General features: G+C 42.1%; 1 protein-coding gene across 1 annotated transcript in view; it reads right to left on the bottom strand.

The window, feature by feature from the left end:
* Positions 1–336: 336 nt before the first annotated feature.
* GPAM (glycerol-3-phosphate acyltransferase, mitochondrial) overlaps positions 337–25,553 on the bottom strand; it is a 45,295-nt gene continuing 20,078 nt past the window's right edge. The window contains exons 8-21 of the mRNA XM_075215700.1: positions 25,384–25,520; positions 24,225–24,324; positions 23,349–23,561; positions 22,107–22,220; positions 20,882–20,967; positions 18,496–18,605; positions 17,080–17,150; positions 16,717–16,981; positions 15,734–15,876; positions 14,503–14,580; positions 13,095–13,232; positions 11,869–12,058; positions 9,008–9,066; positions 337–6,969 (exon numbers count right to left, since the gene is read on the bottom strand). Of these exons, the coding sequence (XP_075071801.1) occupies positions 6,853–6,969; positions 9,008–9,066; positions 11,869–12,058; positions 13,095–13,232; positions 14,503–14,580; positions 15,734–15,876; positions 16,717–16,981; positions 17,080–17,150; positions 18,496–18,605; positions 20,882–20,967; positions 22,107–22,220; positions 23,349–23,561; positions 24,225–24,324; positions 25,384–25,520 (1,821 nt within the window). The 3' untranslated portion in view covers positions 337–6,852. The remainder of the gene's footprint in view (positions 6,970–9,007; positions 9,067–11,868; positions 12,059–13,094; positions 13,233–14,502; positions 14,581–15,733; positions 15,877–16,716; positions 16,982–17,079; positions 17,151–18,495; positions 18,606–20,881; positions 20,968–22,106; positions 22,221–23,348; positions 23,562–24,224; positions 24,325–25,383; positions 25,521–25,553) is intronic.

The raw sequence follows: 25,553 nt of genomic DNA, 5'->3' as shown, positions 1-25,553 counted from the left end.
CTCATTGCAGAGACAGAGCGGGGATCTTTGTGCGCATGTGAACTGCACATGCGCAATTGAAGAATGAAGATGACCAGTAGGAGAGCCTGAGACAGCGCGTCCCAAAGAGGGAGGTAAGTATGATTTTTTTTAATCACAGAAACAGCAGTTTTTCGGAACTGATGTTTCTGTGATCCGTTTTTAATAAATTTGAGAAATACATCCATGCGATAAGGATTGATAAGTATTTCTCATTTTTCCCGATAAATGATAAATGTGCCCCATAACTTCATTATATCCTCACCGCATGTCATGTATTACAGCGCATCCATACAGAGACGACACTGCAGTCGTAGCTGGCTTATTAGTTCATTTTATTACAAATGTACAGGATGCGAATCAATGATTGACAGTACAGAAAATCAAACAGGAAGGAGCGTTTAGAAACACAAAAGGGACAAGATGACATTTTAAAGTGGAAGAATATAACACAGGGTCCTATAAATCCTTTCTATAGAACATAGAAATTGCTGGGCCTGACTCCTGACCTCTGTGTCGTAACCCAGATATAGCGCAGGGCAATTATTAAACTCCTGGGCGACTCGGTAAGACCAGTTTTCGGCCCATAGACTGCTGGGCTGTACACGGATTAGAGGCAGCGTCCGAAGCATAAGGGGGAATTTGAGATGGGGCCGATATCTGTCAAACATATAATTTCTTTGCCTCAAGCAAATGTATCAATGTTGTCAAATAGAGTTTTAAACTGCAACAAAAGTAACAATGAAAAGTTTTCTGCACTTCTCAGAAAGGAGTAGAAATATGGGAACATTACGATTCTACACAAACACAAAAGTATTAATTGCTTCAAAACATGAAAACCAGTTACAATTAAACGAGCGGCGTAATTGCAAATCATGCAGATAAACGTACATAGGTCTTGTATTTCCATAATACCCTATTGATTCATTTATCAATGTGTGTTTCTTAGGATTAGCAGTTGCCACATAGAGTCATTTGTTTTAATCAAGGAGGTTTAATTAGTCGGACACTTTTTGTTTGACAAAGAACAGACTTACTACTGTACCCGACAAATGAGTCATTATTTCATATCACTAAAGCGCTAATAGGCGACGACTCTCCAGGTCTGTGTGTGACAAGCCAATTTATATCTGAATTATGTTGCTTGAGGAACTTCCAATTAACAACGTTTTTTTGGTCCCCTTTCCAGATCGGGGTCAGATTTTTCATCAATAACTATTCCAGTTACTGATCTATTTCATTTCAACTCTAGTTTAGCAGACGAGTGAATTAATCACATAGAGCTGGAAGCGATGGACAAAAAAACATTATAGAGGAAACCAACTGTGGACATTTCTAACAAGCGGTGCACAGGGAAAAGGTCTCGTAACCCATAACGTTCAGACGCTTGCTTCATCTTCTAAACTACACCAAAGGAATGACAGGTTGTTACAGGTTACAGATCCTTTTCCCCTAGTACCAGCTTTCAGATATGTCCTTCAGTCTGTACAACAAGTACTCCCTGGAAGTCAGACATCCAAGTGGGGATTCAGAGCTTCTTCGTGATAGAGGTAGTTACAGAAACCAATATATTCTTTTTTTTTTAAAGTTACAACATTCACAAGACTTTGCTAAAACGAAGGCTAGGTACACACCGGAGAAATTATCTACAATGACTTTACCTTTGACCGAAGGTCCGATCGCTCGGACGATTAATGCGTACACACTAGTCACGTTTTAGACAATTAACAAAAGACCGAATTTTCACTGCCATATTGTTGTGAGCAAATAATTTTGTACACACTGAATCGACTCATGAGGTCCATGTAACAATATCCCCAAGAAATTTAAATAAAAGATAGAGCATGTTCAATAGTAACCACCCCAAACCTCAAAAAAAAGGTAACACGTTTTTTTTGATTCATTCGCTTTACTGTTAGATGCCCCAAATTACCAAATGAGCGACGTGTGGACACCGCACAACGTGGGACTGGTACAGGCATCAGAAATTAACACACACATGCCGGCACTTGGTCGTGGATCAATCTGAAACTTCTACACACTACATGATCGTTAGATGATTGGTCAGAAAATATTAAACAGTACGACCAACCAAGAGAGCTGACAATCGACATTTTGAAACGACTTTCATGTCGCTATACACACTAACCCAACTTCCGACCGAACGGTCTTATGTCGTCTGATTTGTCCGATTGTTGGACGAAAACGCTCCAGTGTGCATCCAGCCTAAGCAAAATACAGACAAGATTGTAACCACTGGGATAAATCCTCTCTCTGTGCATCAGAGCTCCTCTCTGCAGACTTACGGAGGAACTCTGCCGGCCGCCTCTTAGCGGATAATATGCAGTTAAAAGACAAACAACTTACATATAACTAAACAAGCTCACATTTAGAGGTAGATTTACTAAAGTTATTAAAAAGGAGATGTTGCCTATAGCAACCAATCCAGTTCCAGCTATCATCTTCTAGAATGTACTAAATAAATGGTAGCTGGAATCTGACTGGCTTTTTCATTTTTACTACATTAGCTTTCACTTTACTTTCAGCGGCCTTTATGTTTCATACCGTCCGTCAAAACAATAGCTGTTGTATGATCATATGTTTAATGTTAGAACGTGACCCTTCTTGAAGAACACAGTTACTGGATCTAAGGATCCCCCACGAGCTGTGATATTACCGCCAATATCACTCAACTGCCCGAGGATTGTAGAGGCTGTGGCCTGAATATTAGCATTAAACCCAGGCCCGGCGCTCCCATTAGGCAAGGTTAGGCAATTGCCTAGGGCGCCGGGCTCTGCAGGGCGCCTCGAAATTAAAAAAAAACGGAAATCCATGGGGAGGAGCGGAGGGAAGGGGCTATGAATCTTTCCTGCATGAAGCTGCTCCTCTCTGCTCTGTCTTCTCCCCTCCGCTCACCGACAGTGACAGGCTGTGATGATGTCATCATTACGGCCCGACAGTGTCTGTGAGTGGAGGGGAGAAGACAGAGCAGAGAGGAGCAGCTTCATGCAGGTAAGTTAAAGAAAGACATGGGGAGGGGAGGGGAGCTGAGGGGAGGGAAGCGCAGTGGCGATTTTTAAAGGGGGGGCAGCGATTTTTAAAGGGGGGGGGGCGGTGATTTTCACACTGTGCCTAGGGCGCCAAGGACCCTAGCACCGGCGCTGATTAAACCCCAGTAAAGACCCTTCAGAAATTGAATATGCGTTTGGAAGAGGACTGTACATAGTATCACAGCAGTCATCTTCTAAATGTACTAAAAGACTATAATGGAGTCACATGTGATTCAGACAGTTGTCAGATTTGGCCATCCACGCGTTTTGCCAAACTGAAGCTCAAATGATAATGGCTCGACTTGTAATGGATCTTATTCCAGCTTACACTCAACTGTCCTGAAATCAGGTTTGTCCTGCTGAAAATCAAACAACAAAGGGGGGGAAATTGGCCTATTCTAATACTTGCCCCCAAGAATCCCAACTGAATACTAAGGAATCCATCCACCAGGACCGATGACAATATCAGTACATCCCCCCCATCAAACTGCAGCTATCAGCAGTTACAGTCGGTGAGGGGGTATAGGCGTCAGCCCAGTGAATATTACAACTCTTCTTTCTGCTGTATTATTCCTCATTTATCTTTTACACAGAAAGTTTTGGCTACTCAGACAAGAACCCACCGTTCGCGCCAACATGTTTCTAAAACTTTTATGTTTGTTTGCAAATTGTTACTATAAAATGTTTATCTACAGCCCACTAAACTCCAGGAGAAGAATGAAAAGATGTAACAGATATACAAGGTGTTTTGAGACTGATGGTGTTAAGGTTTCTTGCATAAAAGAAAACAGGCCGCATGCCAATTCAAGTATTATTAGTGTATTTTTAAGCATTTCATGGTTAATCGTACGATACAGTCAAATAAAACATAAGAACAATGTTATCTTAACCTGCTTCATTTTCTGTGCTGTTACACAAGTGTCTCATTGCATCACCCTCGGTGTGCGGGATCCTGCGGTGCTATAGATTATATAGTGTATAACGCATTAAGGCGGTGGTTGAGCCTCGATATCCCAGAGAATTATTGTACTTAATACCTGCAGAGGTTAAATGTTCATGAGGAGATCACCCCCTTCCCAGCCTTGTAAAGTCATTAAAGATCTGCCCCCAAATGTACTGTAATATATTGCTGTTTCCTACCCCCTGACCAGCACATAGGTGTAGAAGTGTAAGTTCTAGTGTGTCAGGCTCACGAGCACTTTTGTATTAAAACAAAATATTCTAGGAAAAAGTGAAAAGCCACCACCTCAGGAACGGTGGTCCTGACAGAAGAACGCGACAAACTACATTCATAGGGGGCGGCTTAGTGATTCGGGGGGGTGGGGGGGGGGGGGGTCTCCTGTCCGACAGACAGATTATCAGACATGAATTAATCACTTATGGGTACTGTGCTTTGTGGGTATTCACGATGAGGTCCCTGACTGCGGAAAACCACAGTGATTTGCTTAATTTGCCGTATCTAACATACTAATCATATTCCAGAACATTGCAGAATATTGAAATATATAGACGAAAACTTGCACCAAGTTGGAGAGAGGGTAGAGAGTAAGTTCTGCATTATCCCTGCATCCTCCTCACTAATAAGGAAGAAGATTAGTTAAAAACGAAGATCACTAGTGATTACTGATTGACCCTAGCTCATAGCTGTAGACGTATTATTGCTCTGTACAACCACCAAAATGCTGTGAGCTTAAGCACAAGCTGCCGTCACACAATGTTGTTTACAGTTTGGTTTTTTTACTCCAATAAGTATGTAAATAAGAACTAGACAGTTGAGGAAGGGAACAAACTCCTGTAAATTATACAGTGTAGTGAACAGCATATCAAACATTTTACTTAAAAATTCATTTAACTTTAATTCACATCCTTTAATAGTTCTGAAATAAAGCACTTACTATCGCTGTTTTAACACAACCGCTTGTCTGCAGGGAAACCCAGCAACCATTCAGAGGAGATGAGTCAAGCTTTTAAAGCTCTTAAATGGTAATTAGATACAAAAAAAACTATAAAACCTTTATGCTTAGTACTAAACATTACTGGAATAAATCCCAATACTTCAAATATGGCTTTTGCCTGAAATTGCCTTTTGAAGGCTTAGAAACACACTGCTGATGCAATTTGTCCACTGTTTGTTTCTATGGTTACAGATGTTGCTAAGGAGAGCCAATTCTTAAAATACTATCAACTCTCATTAATAACTGTGTCATTATGAGTCTTCAGCGGGCAATTTCAGGCAGAAGTCCTGTTTTAAGTTTCAGGACTTTTTCCAATAAGCTGCAGTACCCAGAACAATTATTTTATTGATGCAACTAGAATCTTTTAATGGAGTTACCCTTTAAATCATAGCAACATAATGGATTCTGCTGATAAGCTTAGATGCTAAATTGGAACAGTACGAAATTAGGAAAACAATACTAGCAATAATTTTCAAATATATCAGCAATCGAGGAACATGAATATAGAAAAAAAACGACAAAACAAAACCCGGGTTGAGCTTCCTCTGTGACTGGTTATACGAAGATCTTTACCTCGTCCGTTATAGGAGACAGAAGTAAGATTAGTACCAGTTTCCTTATCCATATTTACAAATCAAACTGCAATTAATGAAAGCAAATTAACTAATTAAATGCATTAAAACTTGGTGATTTCTCACATTTATACTTCAGCATTGTCTAGTGCGTTTCTCCAACCCGTTCAGGATTACGGTACAAGATAACGAATCTAACGCAGAGAGTAGCATTAAACCTAGTATCTATGGTAATAAGTCTTACGATAAAAAAAAAAAAAAAATGTAACAGGATGTTATCGTTTGAGTAGAAACTTCATATTAGAGTAAGAACCACGAGCCCTGGGGCAATTTGAACAGTAGAACACAAAATTGCACCCAAATAAATTCTATGGCGATATTTTTTTTGCGCGAGTTTCCTTACAAATCCCTGCTTTAGCACAGCTGGAGTGGCCAATGGACACAGCTCTCTAACTGTGCTCAAGCAGTGGCAGCCTTAAAGACAGGTATATCCTTAAGACAGCCATATTATGGGCTAGACCAATGACAACACAGTTTAGAAACTTCACTACAAACTAGTAACCTCACTGAGATTAGTCTGAGAAATTGGCCTAGTCCGTTACATAAAAAATGGCTGCATCGTCTCTGATTGAGACACACGTTCTCACCGATACACTGAATTGTTAGGAACCTTGGTCCAGTCCACACGATGGCAGCTTCCAAGATATGAGCAACAGACTTTACGCTCTTTGCACTGAAATTTCAAACCTCGTTACATAATCAGCCCCACTGACTGCAGGAGAAACTGATAACATGAAAACACCAAAAACAACAAATAGAAGCCATTAAGACCATGCCGGTTGCGTTCTTGGTACAAGATTTCACATTCATTTGAAGAGGTAAATCGCATCTGAAATTCATACACTAGGGCTCTGCAGGTTAGTTGCAAACAGGTCAAGAGAACCCAAAGGACCATAATACCATATAAATTTATGGTACAAAAAAAAAATACTTGATTATTTGTCTGACTGTCACCTCGTCTATAAATAGAAGTTATTTATGAATTAGTTTATCGGTTGAGTCTCCAGATGGGACTTGTTTCTCGCCGGTAAAAAAATAAAAGGTCAGATGCTTTTGATGTTCACAGTAGAATCCGCGCTGGAAGCTCAGGTTGGCGTGTAGCAGGCACTTGTCTGTCCAGCGATGGCGCCAGGCCACAGCGTAATGCAGCCAGATCCGGCAGTACCGAGTGAGTAATGCCGCCAGATCCGGCCGCGTTTACAGAACCATGAAACTGACGATAAATTCGAGCAGTTTGAGTCGGTTACTTTGAGGTAGGAAAGTGCTGCTTAAGTCCAAAAGGTTACTGCGATCTGCTTCATGAACTTGAAAAACCTTCAAAAAAGAAAAAAAGTGAGATAACGTTGGTTGGTAATTCTGCCCTATACAAAAAGTATAAAAACTAAATAACACACAAAAGTCTAAAACAAAATAATTTGGATCATTATCAGGCATCATGGATGATGACCGCTATTGCCTCATGTGTAGGGTCACCTTCTAACCGTACTGGCTGACCCTAGTTACACCGGAAAGGAACCGACATTTGGCGCTACGAGCGGGATTGTCAGATCTCATCCAACGTGGTCAGTGAGGACAGATAAGTCATTGTTCCTGTCGCTCAATACTCCTAGCAACTGGCAGACCGATTCCTGTAAGAAGCTTGTTCCACAAAAATGATAAAATATATTATGGGCAGGAAAAGCCCGGTCTTCATTCCTATTGCCCTTGAACATGACACAGATCTACTGAGCACTATACACTATTATAGTATGTTATTCTTTTTAATATCTGAAATGTAACATCCTGTATAATATTCTTATAAGATGACCAGTTGAAAAGGGGACAGAACCAGTTTTCAGCACCTCTCTTATACAGACACATTCTTGTAGATTTTAAACAAACCTTTATGAGAGGGTAACTAGCTTCCTATGACTGCATCTAGAGCCACCAGGGAAACCATTCTAACTGGGAGATCAACACAGGTGTAAAAATGTTCCTCACTTGTCCCCCTACGTCCAGCGAGGTTATCAGAACGGCTGAGGTAGAGGAGGGAGCACGCTCCCTACCACACCCTGTCCCAGACAAATAGAGGGGAGAGGTAAAGATGTGACCCCCTTATGGACAGCTTCGGCTATATAGACGGACCTACAATTATTACTTCTTGTATTGCGTTTGACGCCCTGTCCACCTGCACTGAAATATTACAGAGCACTATCAGCCCCTGATTGGCTGTGGCTTTTGCCCAATCAGCTGTCGCATACAATGCAGACCCTCATCCTTGTAAGGCCAGGAACAATCTGCTCTGCCCGACATCACCACATTCTGTAGATCCCACGTACCAGGATCAGAATGCAGCGTAACAGTGGAAGTTCCCAGGGGTTACTCACACCTAAAGACGGCACGGAGGAAGGGGCTATTCACACCTACAGACTACACGGACGGGGAACAAGGAGAGGTGTTGGATAAATAAAAGAGCACATAAGTGGAGAACCCCTTTAAGTGTCTACTATCAAAGACTAATTAAATAAATGATCCCTGTTTCCTACAAATTAAAGACCTGCGCTGGTACAGATTACAGCTCACCTGGGCCATTGCCACCATTAAACAAGCTCATCGGTGTAGGAAAATATTGTCAGGAGATAGAGAAACCAAAGAGAAACAAGTTTAATTCTTTTTAACAATTGGAGGACATAATGGCATTTGGTTTTAAAAGACTGCAATAAAGAGGCCGGGAGATGAATGCAACGTCTAGAGTGAAGCTCACAGAAGAGGCTACAGAACCCCCATAGTAATCTGTTAGATCCGTCTGCGAGTATCGCTGTCAGAGCCTCTATCCTCTCTGCAGATATACGGCCTTTATCTGTGCTATGATGTCCCCCCCCCCCCTCTCTTCTCATCCCTGCACCGCAGACCCCGGCTCTCTTACATATCTGCTCGCTGGGGTTTAGAAGCTGTTGAGGTTTTCTTTCTACCATTAGATAAAAACACAGCTGAGCAGTTTTTCTTTCGGCTTTAGAAAACCCAGCAGACAGTGATCCTGGGGGCAACATTGTTCAAAGGAATTGGATTTACAAAGAACAGACCGGCAGCGGGAAAAGGTCGCATTCGCTGGATGCAAATGGACAGGAACTGATAATTCTCAGAGAAGAAAGCCAGAGAGGGGCTTTAAGGGAACCCTGCTTTATTCTGTACATAAACAAGTGTTTGTGCACAGGCAGAGAGCACCTTACACCCAGCCGCCTCATGCAGCCTGTATTGTAATAACGGAGCTGTATACAGTCAGAGGGTGCAATAAGACAGACATCAGAGAGATCTCACATGGCCGAGAATTGTTCGTTATTATATATACGAGATGAGCCCCACAAGTACCTACCCCAAGGTCCATAAAGGTCTTCACTGCGTTTCTTGCCAGACACAAGGTGGCGCTCTCAGCTGCAGGAAAAACATCATTACCGTCAGTGCTACATTGCAAACAATCCCCTTTTACTTGGGGTAAACATCAAATTTTCTCTGTGAAAGGGGCAATATCCTTGTATTAAAAGAAAAGCCACGAATTGGCTTTAAATTCATATCTCCCAAATGATAATAAGATGATTTGCACATTATTAGCTTGTGATCCAAACATTACAGCGGTCACATAACAGTTCAGTGTGAAGATGTAATAGTCTGAGCCCCCCCCCCCCCATTACCACCGTTAGTGTCGCACATTGTGGCTCTCCGCACCACAGGTGACGCTGCAGATGAGCTGATGGCTTTAAATCTGATTTTTAAACATAAGTGAGCAGGAGAATGAATCACATTTGCAGATCACCTCATATCATTTGGAGGACATGGTTTTAAACAGACAGGATGGAGGAGAACAGTCTTCTAAAAGGTACAAAGGGAGAGAAGGAGGGGACGGTGAAAATCACATTAATGGTGTAAGATAGAAAGAAACGTAAAAGTCGAGATTCATCAGAACGTGCACAAACCTGGAATATGGTGAAATCCACAGGGGGGCGATAGTGTGTCTCAGTCGTCAATGCGAGAGAGCACAAGACCAGTACAGTACTAACAGGTAGCTGTAACTTTGTTTTGTTTGGGTTTTTTGTTTTTTTTTGGGGGGGGGGGGGGGGGGGAGGGTTAGCTTTTTGAGCAATGAATGTTAATAAAAGCAATTCCAACAACGTTACAGTTTCAATCATGTGTGACTTTGACAAGACACTTGAGAACTCCACCCAAACACTTAAAATTCTCCCAGTTCGGTTTGTCCCCCAAGGACATTTGGGGGTAAATGTATCAAGCTGAGAGTTTTTCGGCGGGTTTGAAAAACCAATCAGATTCTAGCTATCATTTATTTAGTACATTCTACAAAATGACAGCTAGAATCTGATTGGCTGCTATAGGCAATATCTCCACTTTTCAAACCCGCCGGAAAACTCTCCGCTTGATACATTTAGCCCACGGGGTCTTTCCAGGAACCCACCGGATTGAAATCATAACGTTTGTTTGTTTTTTTTTAATAGATTTTAATAAATGTCACCAAAGGAGATTTAAAAATTTTGAAGGACGTTATCCCTTAATCTCCCTATGTCTCCGGCAAGTAAATTAGACAGTAAACACAATGTATTTAATGCTGTGTAAATATATATATATATGGCTAACAATGGAACTAACACAATCTTGCAGCAACTGGACACATATTTCTGTACTATAGAACGAGACGTTATTTAATCGCTCTACAGTCAGATCCTCCACTGATAGCAGCAGCAGCCTACAGTGCACTCCTGGACCTTGTACACATAATGTAAGGACACATGTGGGATCTAAAGTGCTAGAAAAACAAAGCTGACAAGTTAGAGAACTATATCAATATAAAGATGGCTGTATAAGACGACAGCTGGGAAGACGCTCGAGGGGATCATGTTCTAAGTGCTTTCTGCTAATCTGTTCAGCAGTTCGGGCAAACTTGCTTCAACGCTGCCCTCTAGTGTCCTCTCATCATAGTGCCAAAAAATACCTCGGCATAAAAACCAACACTATTCTGGGATGAAGCTTATTGCAGAGAATAGTTGTAGGCAAAGCTGGGAATTTCTCACCCACGAAGATTCAGCAGTTACAGTGGCCAATTACTTCATCTAATGGCAGAGGGACTTATTGAGAAAATGCATATAGCCCAAAGATGATGTAGTTAACGCTGCTGATAGTCTTAAAATGGGATGAAAATCCTGGCCGCATGGTAATATTTATCTTGATTGGCCATGGGACCTTATCAGTAGCAGCGAGGCATGGCAGGAAGCAGGACAATTACGCAATGTTCACACCAGTATGGTGGCGTAGTGGTTAGCATTGCTGCCTCACAGCACTGGGGTCATGAGCTCGATTCTGACCAGGGCCCCTATCTGTGAGGAGTTTGTATGTTCTCCCTGTGTTTGCGTGGCTTTCCTCCCACACTCCATAAACATACTGGTAGGTTAGTTGGCTGCTATCAAATTGACCCTAGTCTGCGTGTGTGTGTGTGTGTGTGTGTGTGTGTGTGTGTGTGTGTGTTAGGAAATTTAGATTGTAAGCTCCAATGGGGCAGGGACTGATGTGAGCGAGTTCTCTGTACAGCGCTGCAGAATTAATGGCGCTATATAAGTAAATGGTGATGATACAATGCAGCCATGCAACTGGCTAATGCAAGCCGCTGATAAATCCTCAAAGAGAAAACTTCCCTGGGGCAATCTATTAAATCCCGCAGTTAGCGAGAGAAACAGACAATCAGGACCACTTGAACAGGACAATGGTCGACCTAAATGTTCTGCTATCTGAGGCAACTGACAGAAATCCTCTCTCTTGAAGTCCATCGCTTAGACCAAATTAAACATTGACTTCAGTGCGGTATACACTATAGAAGACAAATATCGTCCCCTTAGAACAGCAACAAGTTAGAAACTACTAATTTAGGCTCTTGCAACAAGAAAACTGATATTTCTTTAGAAAAAAAAATCATAAGCTTGCACAAGTGCATCACCTAGTGGTGAGCAAGGGAAATAGGTCAATAAAATAATATATAAAATCAAACTCCCTAATCTAACTGATGGTGGAAGTGTTCCCGGCCAGGCAGGGAGAGAGTAGAAGAGGCGATCATGGATTTCCTTTCAGATAAAAGAAAAATCGGCAGCGTCTAATTCTGTTGTTGTAAAATAGATAAGAGAAATGTGAGAGCAGAAGTGACACATTAGATGGATAACGAGCAGGGATAAGACTCACAATACACAGCCACGTTCTTCTCCGTCCTCGCCAGCAGGTATTTGTGCAGACTCTGGGTGAACTCTCTCTGTGGAACTGGCTCAGTAAAGCCGTGGATGAAAGAGGCAGCGGAGCTGTAAGCCTCCAGGATCGGGCCCAGCAGTCTCTGCAGGAAAGCGATGAAATTCTGGTGTTCTTGTGATGGGCTCATCTGCACAAGACAATTAACGCTCATTGTTGTTATTATACATTAGGGGAATAAAAATTCAGTAAATACTGAGTAGATGTCCTGCACAATCCCTCATATTGCACCCCATACAGTCCTGTGTCTTACATATAAACCAAATAAATGCATACCTGCAATGTTCCCTAACCATGCCTATTTTGGATGAGTCCATGAAAATCGGGACTGTTCCACAAAGTTAGGACTGTTGGCAAGTGAGTAAGACTGGCAGCACTTTAACACTCTGTAAGTGTGTGGCTCTTACACGCTCCGTTTGCCTGGCAGTGTAAACACAGGCAGCGTTCATTGGGTGTACAGGCGATTGTTTAACAGGAACATGAATGGCAACAGCTTTGTTACCTAGGAGACTGCAAGCTGAGCTCACAGGCTCCGATTCCTAAACTGCTCACAGTGATGCAAGAGAGAGGAGCACCTGCTGTTCTACAGACCCAGGAATGTCCCAAATATCAAAAGAAGCTAAAAAAAAACCTTTAGATATTGCAGATATACTATTTATCGAAGTATAACAGAGTATTCAGCATATTGTAATATCAATATGCAGCAACTTTCCTTGTTCTTGAACATCATTTCCAACAGGTATTCTCATGTTCAAGAATACTTTGTATTACAACTGGCCCTGTGAGGAGGCTCCAAATAATCCATGGCCCTCGAAAACATCAGACAGGGTGTATACTTATCAATAACTGCAAAGGGATTGCAAGGGAGATGTCTCAAACATATACAAACTTGGTTAATGGTTAAAACTGGTTAATGGCTGCCTGTAAGAGCTTTGTACACACACAGGTGCTAGTTTATACTTAAAAATAAGTAAAACCACAACAATACAATCTCAAGAGGGCCAACGAAAATCTGCACCTGACACAGGGGCCACAACCAGCCCAGCTCTAGAAACACATTAACTGGAGATCACTGACTTCCACCGGGATTCCTCGAGAGCTTGTGTAGGAATCCACGATTGTGGTACAGTTTCTAAACATTGTGTATAAAGCACACGTCTTTGTACCTTGAGGTAACGATCTCTTTGCTCCTCTCCAAAATCACTATCTTCATCCTCCTCTTCACTCCTCCATCGTACGTGGTCTAGAATCTTGTTGTCCCACGTGGGCTCTGCAAGATTCGGGCTCCCGTCCTCCTGGTCTTCCTTAGGGAAACAAACGAATAAACAGAGTTAATACCACCCACGAGTGTGGCGAGTGTAAGAGGCGCCACAAGAAAGGTCTGCAGCTTATAAGTGTCCATTAGCAGCGCAAGTATTTGAAATCTGGAGCCTAACGCATTTCCTGTATTACAAACATTGCCTACGCGGTTTATCAATCCAGTCTTAAAGGGCCTCTAACCAACATGTTTCATTGGTTAATTGTACTTAATGCAGGTTAAACCATATGATCGTTTAATGTCACATCTACGTACAAGTTATAAGGAAATTGAATAAGCTGTATCTGATACAGTCCTTTATGTTATCCGATATATTTATAAGACTCCGGTACCTGACCACACCCCTCATGATGTCATAGCTTGTCACTTATGTTTACATTCCTACCCAATGAACATACGCCATGCCCGCAAGCTGCCATATTGTGGGAGAATGATCACACGTGAATAAGACTGACAGGAGGGCTCTGAGAGGAGAGAAGGGGATTATGAGACAGTGACAAAAAGAAACGACAGTCTACTGAATGGCGAGCTCTTATCTACTATATAAATGCCTAGTGGCGTGTGTGTGGGAAAAAAACAAAAACAAGCTGCAGCGCCACCTGCTGGGCAGAGTTATACACTGACCTATATATTTCTTGAAGGAGAAGTGACAGTTGGGAGTGGTTGGTGGTTGCCGGGGGTGACAGTGGGGAGTTTTTAACACCTTAAGTAGCTTGATGAAGGATGTGGCGATGAAGATGAAGGATGAGGTGATGGAGTAAAATGATGAGGTGGTGACATGTGGACAAAACCCCGTTAAAAAAGGGCGCTTACATCGGGAAGTAACGCTCTTCCCCTGAGGAGGCCTGGGCTAGGCCCAAATGCATGACAAGAACCTTTTTAACACCTTAAGTAGCTTGATTTGACTAGAATGCATGAGTATCATGCACGGGTTAACTTGTATATATATATATATATATATATATATATATATATATATATATATATATATATATATATATATATATATATATAGATGTATAGATGTATATGTGTGTGTGTGTGTGTGTGTGTGTGTGTGTGTGTGTGTGTTGATAATTATATAAGGGTCTTTTTGGTTACTGGGTCAAAGAAAGACAACTGAATTTGGACCGGTGTCTTCATATACGTCTAGCGGAGCCGCGTCAGTCAGTGCAAGTAACCAATCTTCCTGGGGCAATCTCTTGGCACAGACAGAGAAATCTCTGCACATAACAGAACTAACACCCAATAATTACCTCGGCCACCATAAGGATCCCGTAGGTGACCAGTCGTTGTACGGCCTCGTGGCACACCTGATAGAACATCTGACATGGCTACAGGACAAAAACACGACAATAAAAAGGTCAGTACAAGGGGCAAAGTACAGTCCATATTACTTACATACAGGCTGGTTGTTTCTGCCCGATACCGCGGGTCCACCAGTGTTTGCCGCAGCCCACCGATACTCCACTCACTCCTGCCGGCAGCGAGTTGACATTGCTCTGACAATATCGCCCACTTTGGCAGGAGTGAGGAGAGTATCTGAAAACCCACCGGATCAAGCGGAATGCAAGTAATGTTTTTCAAATAACACAAAACATTTGGGTCTCCACGTAAAATGGAGTTTCGGTTTGTAATAGAATTAGCCTTTAACTCGGGAAGAGTTGGTTACATGTTTTATAATGAATGAGAACATTCTGTAGATTATAGACTATGATGATATCTAGTGTGTTAGTCCACCCTCTGTCGGAAGCTCAGGTAAAGATTTCATTCTTGTAACAAATACAGTTATTAGGTCAACTCTGCAACAATTGCAATTAACCAGATCATAAAATTATAAAGTATATTAAAAAAAAAAAAAGAAGCTTTCAAGAGACAGCCCACCGAGTGCAGACCCAGGATTGCTGGAGAAATCAACAAAGATTTACTCAGATTATCTTCATTCCTGACGGTGATATAACTACATACAAGTTATCGGGCTCTGAATGGTCTCTGCGGCAGTGGACACCAGCGGACGTTCTCAATATTTAGTCAGATTCTTTAAACATTTTATCTTCATACAACAAATTTCATAGTTTGGCTAAAACCAAAATCATAGATTTCACTTTTACTTTCTATGCAGATTTTATTTTTATTTTTCTATAAAAGTGGAGGAATCTGAAAATGTTCTTAAAAATGTCTTTGATGGAACATTTCCAGAATTTGCCACCACATTGCATTAAAAAATTGAGGTTGTAAAAAATAAATAAATGCATTTTTGGTCTTTAATCTTATTTCCTGTGGGGTTTATTTGTTTGTTTTTTCAATGCAGACTGCTGATTTAGTATTTCTATTCCTCCTTTGTTACAGAATACCCTACTGCATAGACACAACATCCAGTATCACACAATAAACACATTTAATAACCGAGCATGTGGTATGCGCTAAGCCCACGTACACGGTACTTTGCCATTCAACGTTCATACACGTCCGTCACCGTCACCTTACCCGAGCAATCATTCCTTCATTAGAGAGGAGGTAACACAAAGCAGCGGCAGTGCGGAGCAGCCTCTCTTGGCTGATCGTTCCATCAGAGGCTCCGGGCGACCCGTTCGTCCTCCTCCTATTGAGCTCAACGTGCAGAGCGCAGGCTGAAACGCAGCAGACAAGAGTATCCGTAATCACCCATCACTAATGTGTTTTAAGGAAAACTCCAACCAATACAAATAATGTACTCTTGGGTGGAGTGCATCCCAAAAAAAAATTAGAACAATTTATTTGGGGGCTTGGTAGCCCCTCTGATTGGGGTTCCACTTGAAGACTCCAATGGTCAAGCTCAGCTCTCCCCTCTGACTCAAAGACACAGCAGTGATGTTGTTGCTCCATGCTAGAAGCTCACATGAAAGAGTGAACTTACCTGGGAACTTCTGTCGCTGCGAGTTTGAAACAAGCCCCCATAGTAGGGGAGAGGAGAGCATCGCTGGACTGCTAGAACCCACCCAAACCGGAGTAGATTGCACATAAATCTTAGACTGTTTACTATTATTGGAAATAAATATTTACACACTAAATACATATAGTCATATTGACATCAAGTGACAACAAGAACATCCATGTCTAGGTTCTCCTTCCATTCCGCCTTTTCTCCTTTACTCGACTGAAGTATGATCGCCATCTACACCCGTATTCATGTGGATACAGCCAATAAATTACCAGGAACCAGTGATATCAATAAGTCATGAACTGGGTTCACTGGTTCCCAGCAAACCTTCACCACACTCTTCCCATAGTGCTTTGCGTCATTTCCCATATCCAACCTGTCCTCAAGTTGCCCATGGTTTCCTCTGCTGTTACTTAGCACTAAACCGGAGTCTTCATCTAATCTTTTCCCTCCTGCTTAATAATCTTACTCAAAATGTAAACCCACCCCAGAGACATCCGATAGATGGCGGTATCCTCACACCCTCCGACCACATTAGCAGGACTCTTACCGACAATGGCCTCCGTGATGTAGACGTGAAGGACCCCGTTACTGTAAAAGTTCAGCTCAAACACGGGCGGGATGTTGGTGTTGGGAGCGATGAAGAACTCGTTGCTGGAGCCGGTGTGGTTGATGTTCACGGAGTTTCCTAGTAGGTGTATGGCGTGCATGACCACATCTTCACAGCTCCCAGAAAACCCCAAATCAAACTCCCGAGCCAGAACCTCCTCCTTCATGGAGAAGAAATCTTCCACCAGCAAAGAAAGACTAACACCCTGCAGGTGGGAAGAGCATAAGAGGGTTGAGTTAGACCTCCAAGTACCAACAGGACTCTGACGAGGAGAAGATAAAACAAACATTCACCAGAACTCACCTCCCGGTACCGATACAGCAGAAGACAGGCCACTATGTGAGTGGACATCACGGCGCAGCACTGGTCCGCAGCTGGGGGAGAAGTACAAACATCAGGACAATTGTACTGTCCCAACCTGGTCTTACACAAGCTGCTATTCCAACAATGCAGATATCATGTCATACTGTGCAGTGTTATACGTTAAATCGTTGACCTGAGGCAGACCTGTATCACTGCCTCCAATAAACAAAAAAAAAAAAACAACTTTTATTAATATTCTCGGTAGTGGCCAAAAAGGCCAAACGGCATCATTTGTTTAAGAAAAAAAAACTTTAAGATCTTTGACGTGGATTGAATCATTCATGAACCCAGAATCTCACCTGGAGGTTTAACCAGGTGAGTGGAGTTCCTCAACAGGCAACGCTATGGATTTAAATGTCAAAATCCTGGGAACGGTATAAAACTCAGCTTGGTCATTGAGAAACACCGATCTCTACAGGAAATGGTTAAATGACATCATCCAACGAACCTTAGAAAGCTTAGACAGGACGGCGAGTGAGATGGTTTGTAAAGAATATCCACTACATTCTCAGTGTTTTTATTAAACTTTCAAAGTGTTTCAGCCCTGAAATTAAACTGGAGTTAATGATCTCCTCCTCAAACATCTCTAAAGAAGTATCATCCTGGGACTTCAGCTGGACTTAAACTCTTTGGGATAAGGTACAGTGTAGGAGGGAATATTCTATAAGTTCTTGTAATAAATATCCGCAGAAACAATGAAGTCTTTTAAGAACCACAAAAAGTGCGGACCACAAGTGCTTAATGTGTGCAGGCACCTACTGGTCTAATTAACGCATTTCACGCTGCGTGCCCCCTTCATGGTCCTTGGCGCTGTCCCCGGAATATAAGTCTGATCCTACAGAATTCACAATGAAAATGTGCCTAGTGAAACGCGTGAAGCATCAGATCTTAGTCCAACTGGCTTTCACTTTAGGATTGTTCAACTTCTCAGCTGTTCCTTTAATACTGCTGGGATTAGCTTCCTTTATAGCTTAAATTTATCATCAGCATGAGAGGACATGACATTGGGACAGTCTTCATCTGTGTAAATTGTGTGTTTGAAGATTTCGATTGCATTGGTACAAATGCACTCTCAGAGAATGGCAACGGGAAGGGCCAAAATGCTCCTTATTAGAAGTATAGAGGGTGCAAGAAGAGGCTCGATCCTCAATCGGGTGGAGACTTGACACGTCACTGCCTTTATTTATTAGCATAAACCCCAAAGTGCCTCATACCTCAACATCATCACTAGCTCTATGACTGGACAGTCTGTATTATCATAACTACAGTCCTAGCCCATAATTTGACTGCCCCCAGCCATATGTATAGAGGGCAGGTACTCCGACAATGTTGGATGTAAAGAAAGAATATACTTACTAAACAAAACGTGGTTCGCCAGATTTGCAATAATCTGCCTTCTGATTGGGCTGTCCACTCTCAGGTCAGGAATAACGGTCAGATCATTCTCAGCCACAGAATCACTGGGTCTAAAACCGTGAAAATACAAACAAAAAGTTAATAGAACTGTAGGTAAAATCTGCAAATTAAATATATATATATATATATATACATACATATACACACACACACACATACATACACACACACACTTTATATGGACAAAAGTATTCAGATACTTGACCATTACATAAACAGGGACTGTAATGACATTTTATTCAAATACATATCCTTTAATATGGAGTTGGTCCCCCTTTTGCAGTGATAACAGCTTCCCCTCTTCTTGGAAGGATTTCCACAAAATGTTGGAGTGTTTCTGTGGGAATTTGGGCCCATTCATTCTGTAGAGCATTTATGAGGTCAGACACTGATGTTGGACGAGAAGGCCTGGCTCACAATCTCCGTTCCAGTTCATCCCAAAGGTGTTTGGTGGGGTTGAGGTCAGGGCTTGAGGTTTAGTTCTTCCACACCAAAAATGTCAAACCATGTCTTTGTAGTCCTTGCTTTGTGCACTGGGGCACAGTCATGTTGGAATAGAAAAGGGCCTTCCCCAAACTGTTGTCACAAAGTTGGAAACATAGCATTGTCCAAAATGACTTGGTATGCTGAATCATTAAGATTGCCCTTCACTGGAGATAAGAGGCCTAGCCCAAACCCTGAAAAACAGCCCCGTACCATTATCTCTCCTCCACCAAACTTCACAGTTGGCATAATGCAGTCAGGCAGGTAACGTTCTCCCGGAATCCGCTAAACCCAGACTCTCCCATCTGACTGCCAAACAGAGAAGCGTGATTCATCACTCCACAGAACACGCTTCCACTGCTCCACAGTCCAGTGTCGTTGTGCTTTACACCACTCCATCCGATGCTGGTCATTGGTCTTGGTGATGTGAGGCTGCATGCAGCTGCTCGGCCATGGAAACCCATTCCATTAAGCTCCCGCCACACAGTTTGTGTGCTTACATTAATACCAGTGGAAGTTCAAAACTCTTCAGCTATAGAATCAGCAGAGCGTTGGCGACTTTTACGCACCATGCGCCTTAGCAGTCGTTGACCCCACTCTGTGATTTTACGTGGTCTTCTGCTTCGTGGCTGAGTTGCTGTTGTTCCTAAACGCTTCCACTTTCTAATAATATCACTTACAGTTGACTGTGGAATATCCAGCAGGGATGAAATTTCACAAACCGTCTTGTTGCAAAGGTGACATCCTATCACAGTACCACGCTGTACCACACAGTACCACACATCCTATCACAGTACCACACATCCTATCACAGTACCACGCTGTACCACACAGTGCCACACATCCTATCACAGTACCACACATCCTATCACAGTACCACACATCCTATCACAGTACCACACATCCTATCACAGCACCACACATCCTATCACAGTACCACACATCCTATCACAGTATCACACATCCTATCACAGTACCACGCTTGTAGTCACTGAGCTCTTCAGAACAACCCATTTTGTATCACAAATGTTTGCAAATGCAGACTGCATGGCTGGTGCTGGATGTTATACACCTCTGACAACGGGTCTGATTGAAACACCTCAATTCAACAATTAACAGGTCTGGCCAAATACTTTTGTCCATATAGTGTGTAATATATATATATATATATATATATATATATATATATATATATATATATATATATATATATATCTCCATCAAAGGAAAAATACAATCTACATTTTAAACCTAAAACGTTGACAGAGGAATAGGAGCCAATTGCAGAAAACAAAAATAATAGATTGGATGCATTTTAAAACAATTTTGCTGGTTTGTCCTAAACACAGCAAGCATACGAAAATGATTCCCGGTTGACTCGTGGTCACGTTTAAGATATTCTGGGTCCCCCGAGAACTATTATTCTTTTAAAATAGCTAGCAAACCTAAATTACAAGTTGCTTATATAAAAGCTTTATTAATACCATACACTATATATGTAAAAGTTTCCACACCTTCACAGTACCCTATATATTTAACATTCCATCTAAATTTGTTGTGCAGCTGACCTTGAGCTATTGCTCTGCTACCTTTTCTATGAAAGGAGATTGGAAGATGCTGCAATGCCCTTCAGTGGGATTACGGACAGGAAGTTTTCTGTGTGCAGGAAAATATCTCCCCCCTCCCCACAGTCACAAGAGAATCATTTTTAGAGGTCTCTGAGAAACAAGTTCCGCTTAGCGCAGGTAGAGGGCGATGTTGGGCTTGAAATGAAGATATCTAATTTCTAATTATTCAAGTTACATTATACCATTAAAACATTGATAAACTTGCAATGTCTCACCTGGAGGAGAGGATAGCGGGCAACAGAGCTTGCTCCAACGACAGGGGTGCAGGGGACGGCTTCTGCCTCTGGTTCTCCAAATACTCCTGCAAGTACACAACATCACAATGTTACAGCCACAATACTCTGCTCTGCATAAATTATGCAGCCAGATACCGCATAGGACAGATGTATCCGACACCATGCATTCATCGCAGTGTAACACCTACAGATTGTAATCCTGCGAGCACAGCCCTCCTACCCGTTTGGCGTCTGTTATTACCAGTCTTGTTACATTAATAGGATGATTCTCAACTGCAATGCACTATGGCATATGCTGGTGCTATATAAATGTAATGTAATAATTCATCTTTTATCTAAGCAATTTTCAGATTGAAAAACTCACAAAAGGGGGGTGGGGAGTGTACACCTTCAGATGACAATTTATTGGTCTACATGTGCCCTCCTAAAACTTTTTCTATACATTGTATTTTCTTTCTGTCCGTGCTTCTCAGCCATGTCTTTCTACCATCAGACGGATGTTTATTTCTTCTGTGTGAGATACATCTCAGCTCTGCATTATAGAGAAGCATTATGTCCTATCCCAGGGTGATGGAAAGTATCTGCATATGGAAATAGGTGATTGAAAGGCACCAAAGAAAACTAGAATGATAAAGTTACAAGAGGGCAATAAATTAAAATGACCTGAAGGGGAAATCCGTTTACACCAGAGATTCTCATCAAAGATTCTAGCTAACAAAGTAGAATCATCATCTGTGATTTTCTGTGATTACTAATGTAGACTGAAAACACAAATCGTTTGCAGCAACCTGTATGACTGATAAATGCCACCCACAGAAAATAAATTGAAAAGATTCCCACTGAAGACTGGTGCACAAAAAATGTGTTGTAATCTATTGTAACCAAATGTTTGCTTTCGATTTCCAAACCGAATTAGAAAAGTTAGTTAGGATCAGGTTCCTGTGGATTGGAACACTTTCTATGTAGCGACGTTCACTTATGTTTCCCAAGAAATGTAAAATCCTGTTGCAAAGAGATAAGACCTAGACTAGCTAGCTTTAATATAGACCTAGGCATGACCACATGATGTCCGACTGTAACCTCAGCATATCTTTATACTAATAAAAGCCTGGGGCGTATATAACGGTACATGCTGCCAGCGGTACTAATAGGCGAGGATGACACAATGTTACCACAGTGTTCTCCATACCCGGGGACCACTCACTTTCAGAGAAAACGGCTGAGCGAAGTCCACGCGGACGCAGCCATAGTTCTTGCGCAGCATCGTGAAGACCCCCCTTGCGATGCTCCACAGACTCTCGTTCTTCTTGGGCTTCCCCTAAAATTGTAATAACGGGTTATTGAACCAGCGCGGGGGGCACACAACAGAGACATCGCCAGAGGAAACAAAGTAAGTAAAACTAAAATTCACTTAATGGAGTTTGTAATATAAACTTATAAACCAGACCTGAAAGCTGGACAGTGAGCGGTCACTCAACCAAGTCAGAGACATTGGCCAGAGGACCCACTCAGAAAAACAATGTTTTACTTTCATAGTTCACATCTGTAAGTTACAATTTTAGGGGTTGGGGTTCCATTAATGCTTTAATAACGGTGCATTAAGCACATGTCAAAAGTGAGTACTGAGACAGAATCCCAGCTTCAGACTGTTTCACTATTAGTGATGCTCATTAGTGTAGGACAAAGTGTTCTGCTTAGTATGTGAAGAACGATTGAGACAAAACAAACACTAAAAAGTTTTATAGAGATTTTCAGCCACTTCCTAGTGACACTAACTGCACAGTAGCAGCAATGACACCTGGGAACAATGTGTACAAAGCAGCCACTAAAATCCTTCCCCATAAACTCCTACAATAGAGATGTTTTGGAAAGTTTCCCTATGGATGATCTTAAAAATTCCCAAACCCTGCATCATCATCATCATCATCATCATTTATTTATATAGCGCCACTAATTCCGCAGCACTGTACAGAGAACTCATTCACATCAGTCCCTGGCCCATTGGAGCTTACAGTCTAAATTCCCTAACACACACACACAGACTAGGGTCAATTTTGTTAGTAGCAAATTAACCTACCAGTATGTCTTTGGAATGTGGAAGGAAACCGGAGCACCCGGAGGAAACCCACACAAACATGGGGAGAACATACAAACTCTTCACAGATAAGGCCATGGTCAGGAATTGAACTCATGACCCCAGCGCTCTGAGGCAGAAGTGCTAACCACTGAGCCACCATGCTGCCTTCTCCTTGTTTCAATTAGTCTACAACAAAATAATATAAGGTGCAACTCACTGAAGTCCCAGCTCACACCTGTCTACTAGGCAAAGGTGAACATGGTCATCCTTACACTGCCTGTGCCTAGTCCCACCCTCAATTAAACCACGCCCATTGTTCTGCATAACTACCCACAATGCCCATCTCTGCTCACAAATCTGACGACTCACCAGCTGCTCGCTGTTGTAATGTCCTTCAATGATGCGGTCGTAGGAGACGCCCACGGGTATAATGAGGACATCCGGGACCGTGCTGCGGCACAGCGTGTCCACGATGACAGAGAGCAGGCCGGCTCTGCCGCAGGAAGTCTTCCCACTCCGGGAGCGTGTCCCTTCCAAGAAGATCTCCAGGAACTGCTGCTGGCAGAGGAGCTGCTCGATGTACTGAAAGACACAACCGATCTGCGTCACGTGGAGACGGAGAGAAGAACGTCACCCGCTGCAAGTCCCAAAACCTTCACTACTTCCATCTCTAATGAGGATAAACCAAGGTCACAACATTCCGCAATGTGCAGTAAATCTATTCATATTATAAATGTCAGCAGCAGGGGGCGCTGCAGATCAGTCTTTCCTCTGTGTGCAGTGACCTCAGAAAAATATGGAAATGAGCCAGTATGTACCAGCTGCCTATGGTAAATAATGATATGGGACATTTATTAACTGTGTATTTAGGTCTAAGGTTGGCACTAAAGCACAGCAAACAGACAGTTGTTTTTTTTATGGTGGAACTTGCAGATAAGGGCTATTTGTCATTTGTAGATTACCCTCAGATGCTCTCACCTTGGACTCAATCCCACTTGTGCAGATCTCACCTGATTTCAAGCATTTTTTATTTTTTTAATAATTAAAACACACTTCAGTCTCCAAAGTGTTAACGAGCCTTTAATGCAGCCCTCCGTTCATATCACTGAATTAGAGCACTGAACGTCTCGTGGTTAGGACACCTGGATGTCAGCTCGGGAATATAACCAGCTCTGGACTCATGAATGATGGGGACCCAGATTCAGAAATATGATAATGAAAGTGATAACACCTGGCAATACCTACCCCGTGGAGCAAGGAACGATATAGGACATCTTTCTTGCCGTCAGAGGTTTCGTCCAGTTTTCGTCGGATAAAGAAACCGCCCAGCAAGTGAATTAAAGTGCTGTCAATTATGAACACAAACTAGTGTGAGATCATTAATATAATGGCAGATACTGGATGTCATTGTTCTTAAAAATCCTTACTGATTATCAGTCATCAGAATGAAAGAAAGAGGCCGTGCGAATCCCGTCTTTGGCTCAAGGACCTTGTATAACCCCACTTAAAATAGACAATAAGAAACCAAATATATATATATAGACTGTCTCCAATGTATTATATCTGTTGAACTTTTATTGTACTATTTTCTTTAGATATTGTTAGAAAACGAGCTGCTCCAAATCTATACAACTTAGATCAGTGGTCAGGGAACAGGGGTAAATTACCCCAAATGGGGTAAAAATGAATTTCCTGAGGGTAATGTTGCCGATTCACATGATGTCAGTTGGATTGTAGACCCCTTTAAATGTGAAATTGCTGTTGTACCAGAAGAGCCTCAAGGGTTGGCAGAGGCACTTCTTGAGCTTCAATGCAATAATGAAGCATTTGAAAACAAAGCAGATCTGTCATATTTTTGGATGTCAACAGCTGCAAAGGCATCAAAATTGCACATGAGGAGGCCGTCAAAAAGTTGCTGCCTTTTGCAACAACCTACCTTTGTGAACAAGCATTTTCCACTGTAACGAACATAAAAAAAAAGCCGAGAAATCGATTGGACGCTGAAGACTGTATCCAAATTGCTCTGACATCAAAATGCCCCAATATTGATGCTCTCGTATAAAAAATGAAGCAACATCTTTTCTCCAAAACCTGAAGTTTTGAAGTTGAAGCTTTCAAAGAAATTTTGAATAGATTCAATAAAATTGAATTCCAATAATTAATAATATATGATTTCCTTCCTTTCAAATCAAGGGGGTAACGTCAGTGTATCTAAATATATTTGGGGGTACGAGGTAAAAAAGTTCCCTGACCCTGACTTAGATTATGCATAGCTCTAGAAATTGTCTTTTGGCTCTTTATTCTGGGTAGAGTTCCCCCACGTTGGACTCAAAATGCTAAACAAAGCAGTGACTGCCGGTGACGAGATCACAGCGGGTAACGAGAGGAAAGAACGGACACTGACCTGAAAATGGGGAGGTTGAGGTTGTTCCCTGCAGCAATGTGAGGAGCTTTGATATTGTGGCAGAACAAAACGAACGTGAGCAGCAGGTAGTCGATGTGGGACTTGTGGACCGGAAGAAATATCAGCGGAGCTTTGGTCTACAGAAAGAAGACATGGAATAGTTCTGAATT

This window comes from Mixophyes fleayi, chromosome 6, assembly GCF_038048845.1.
Source record: "Mixophyes fleayi isolate aMixFle1 chromosome 6, aMixFle1.hap1, whole genome shotgun sequence".
Classification (NCBI taxonomy): Eukaryota; Metazoa; Chordata; class Amphibia; order Anura; family Limnodynastidae; genus Mixophyes; species Mixophyes fleayi.
This window is presented reverse-complemented; position numbering and strand designations above follow the sequence as displayed.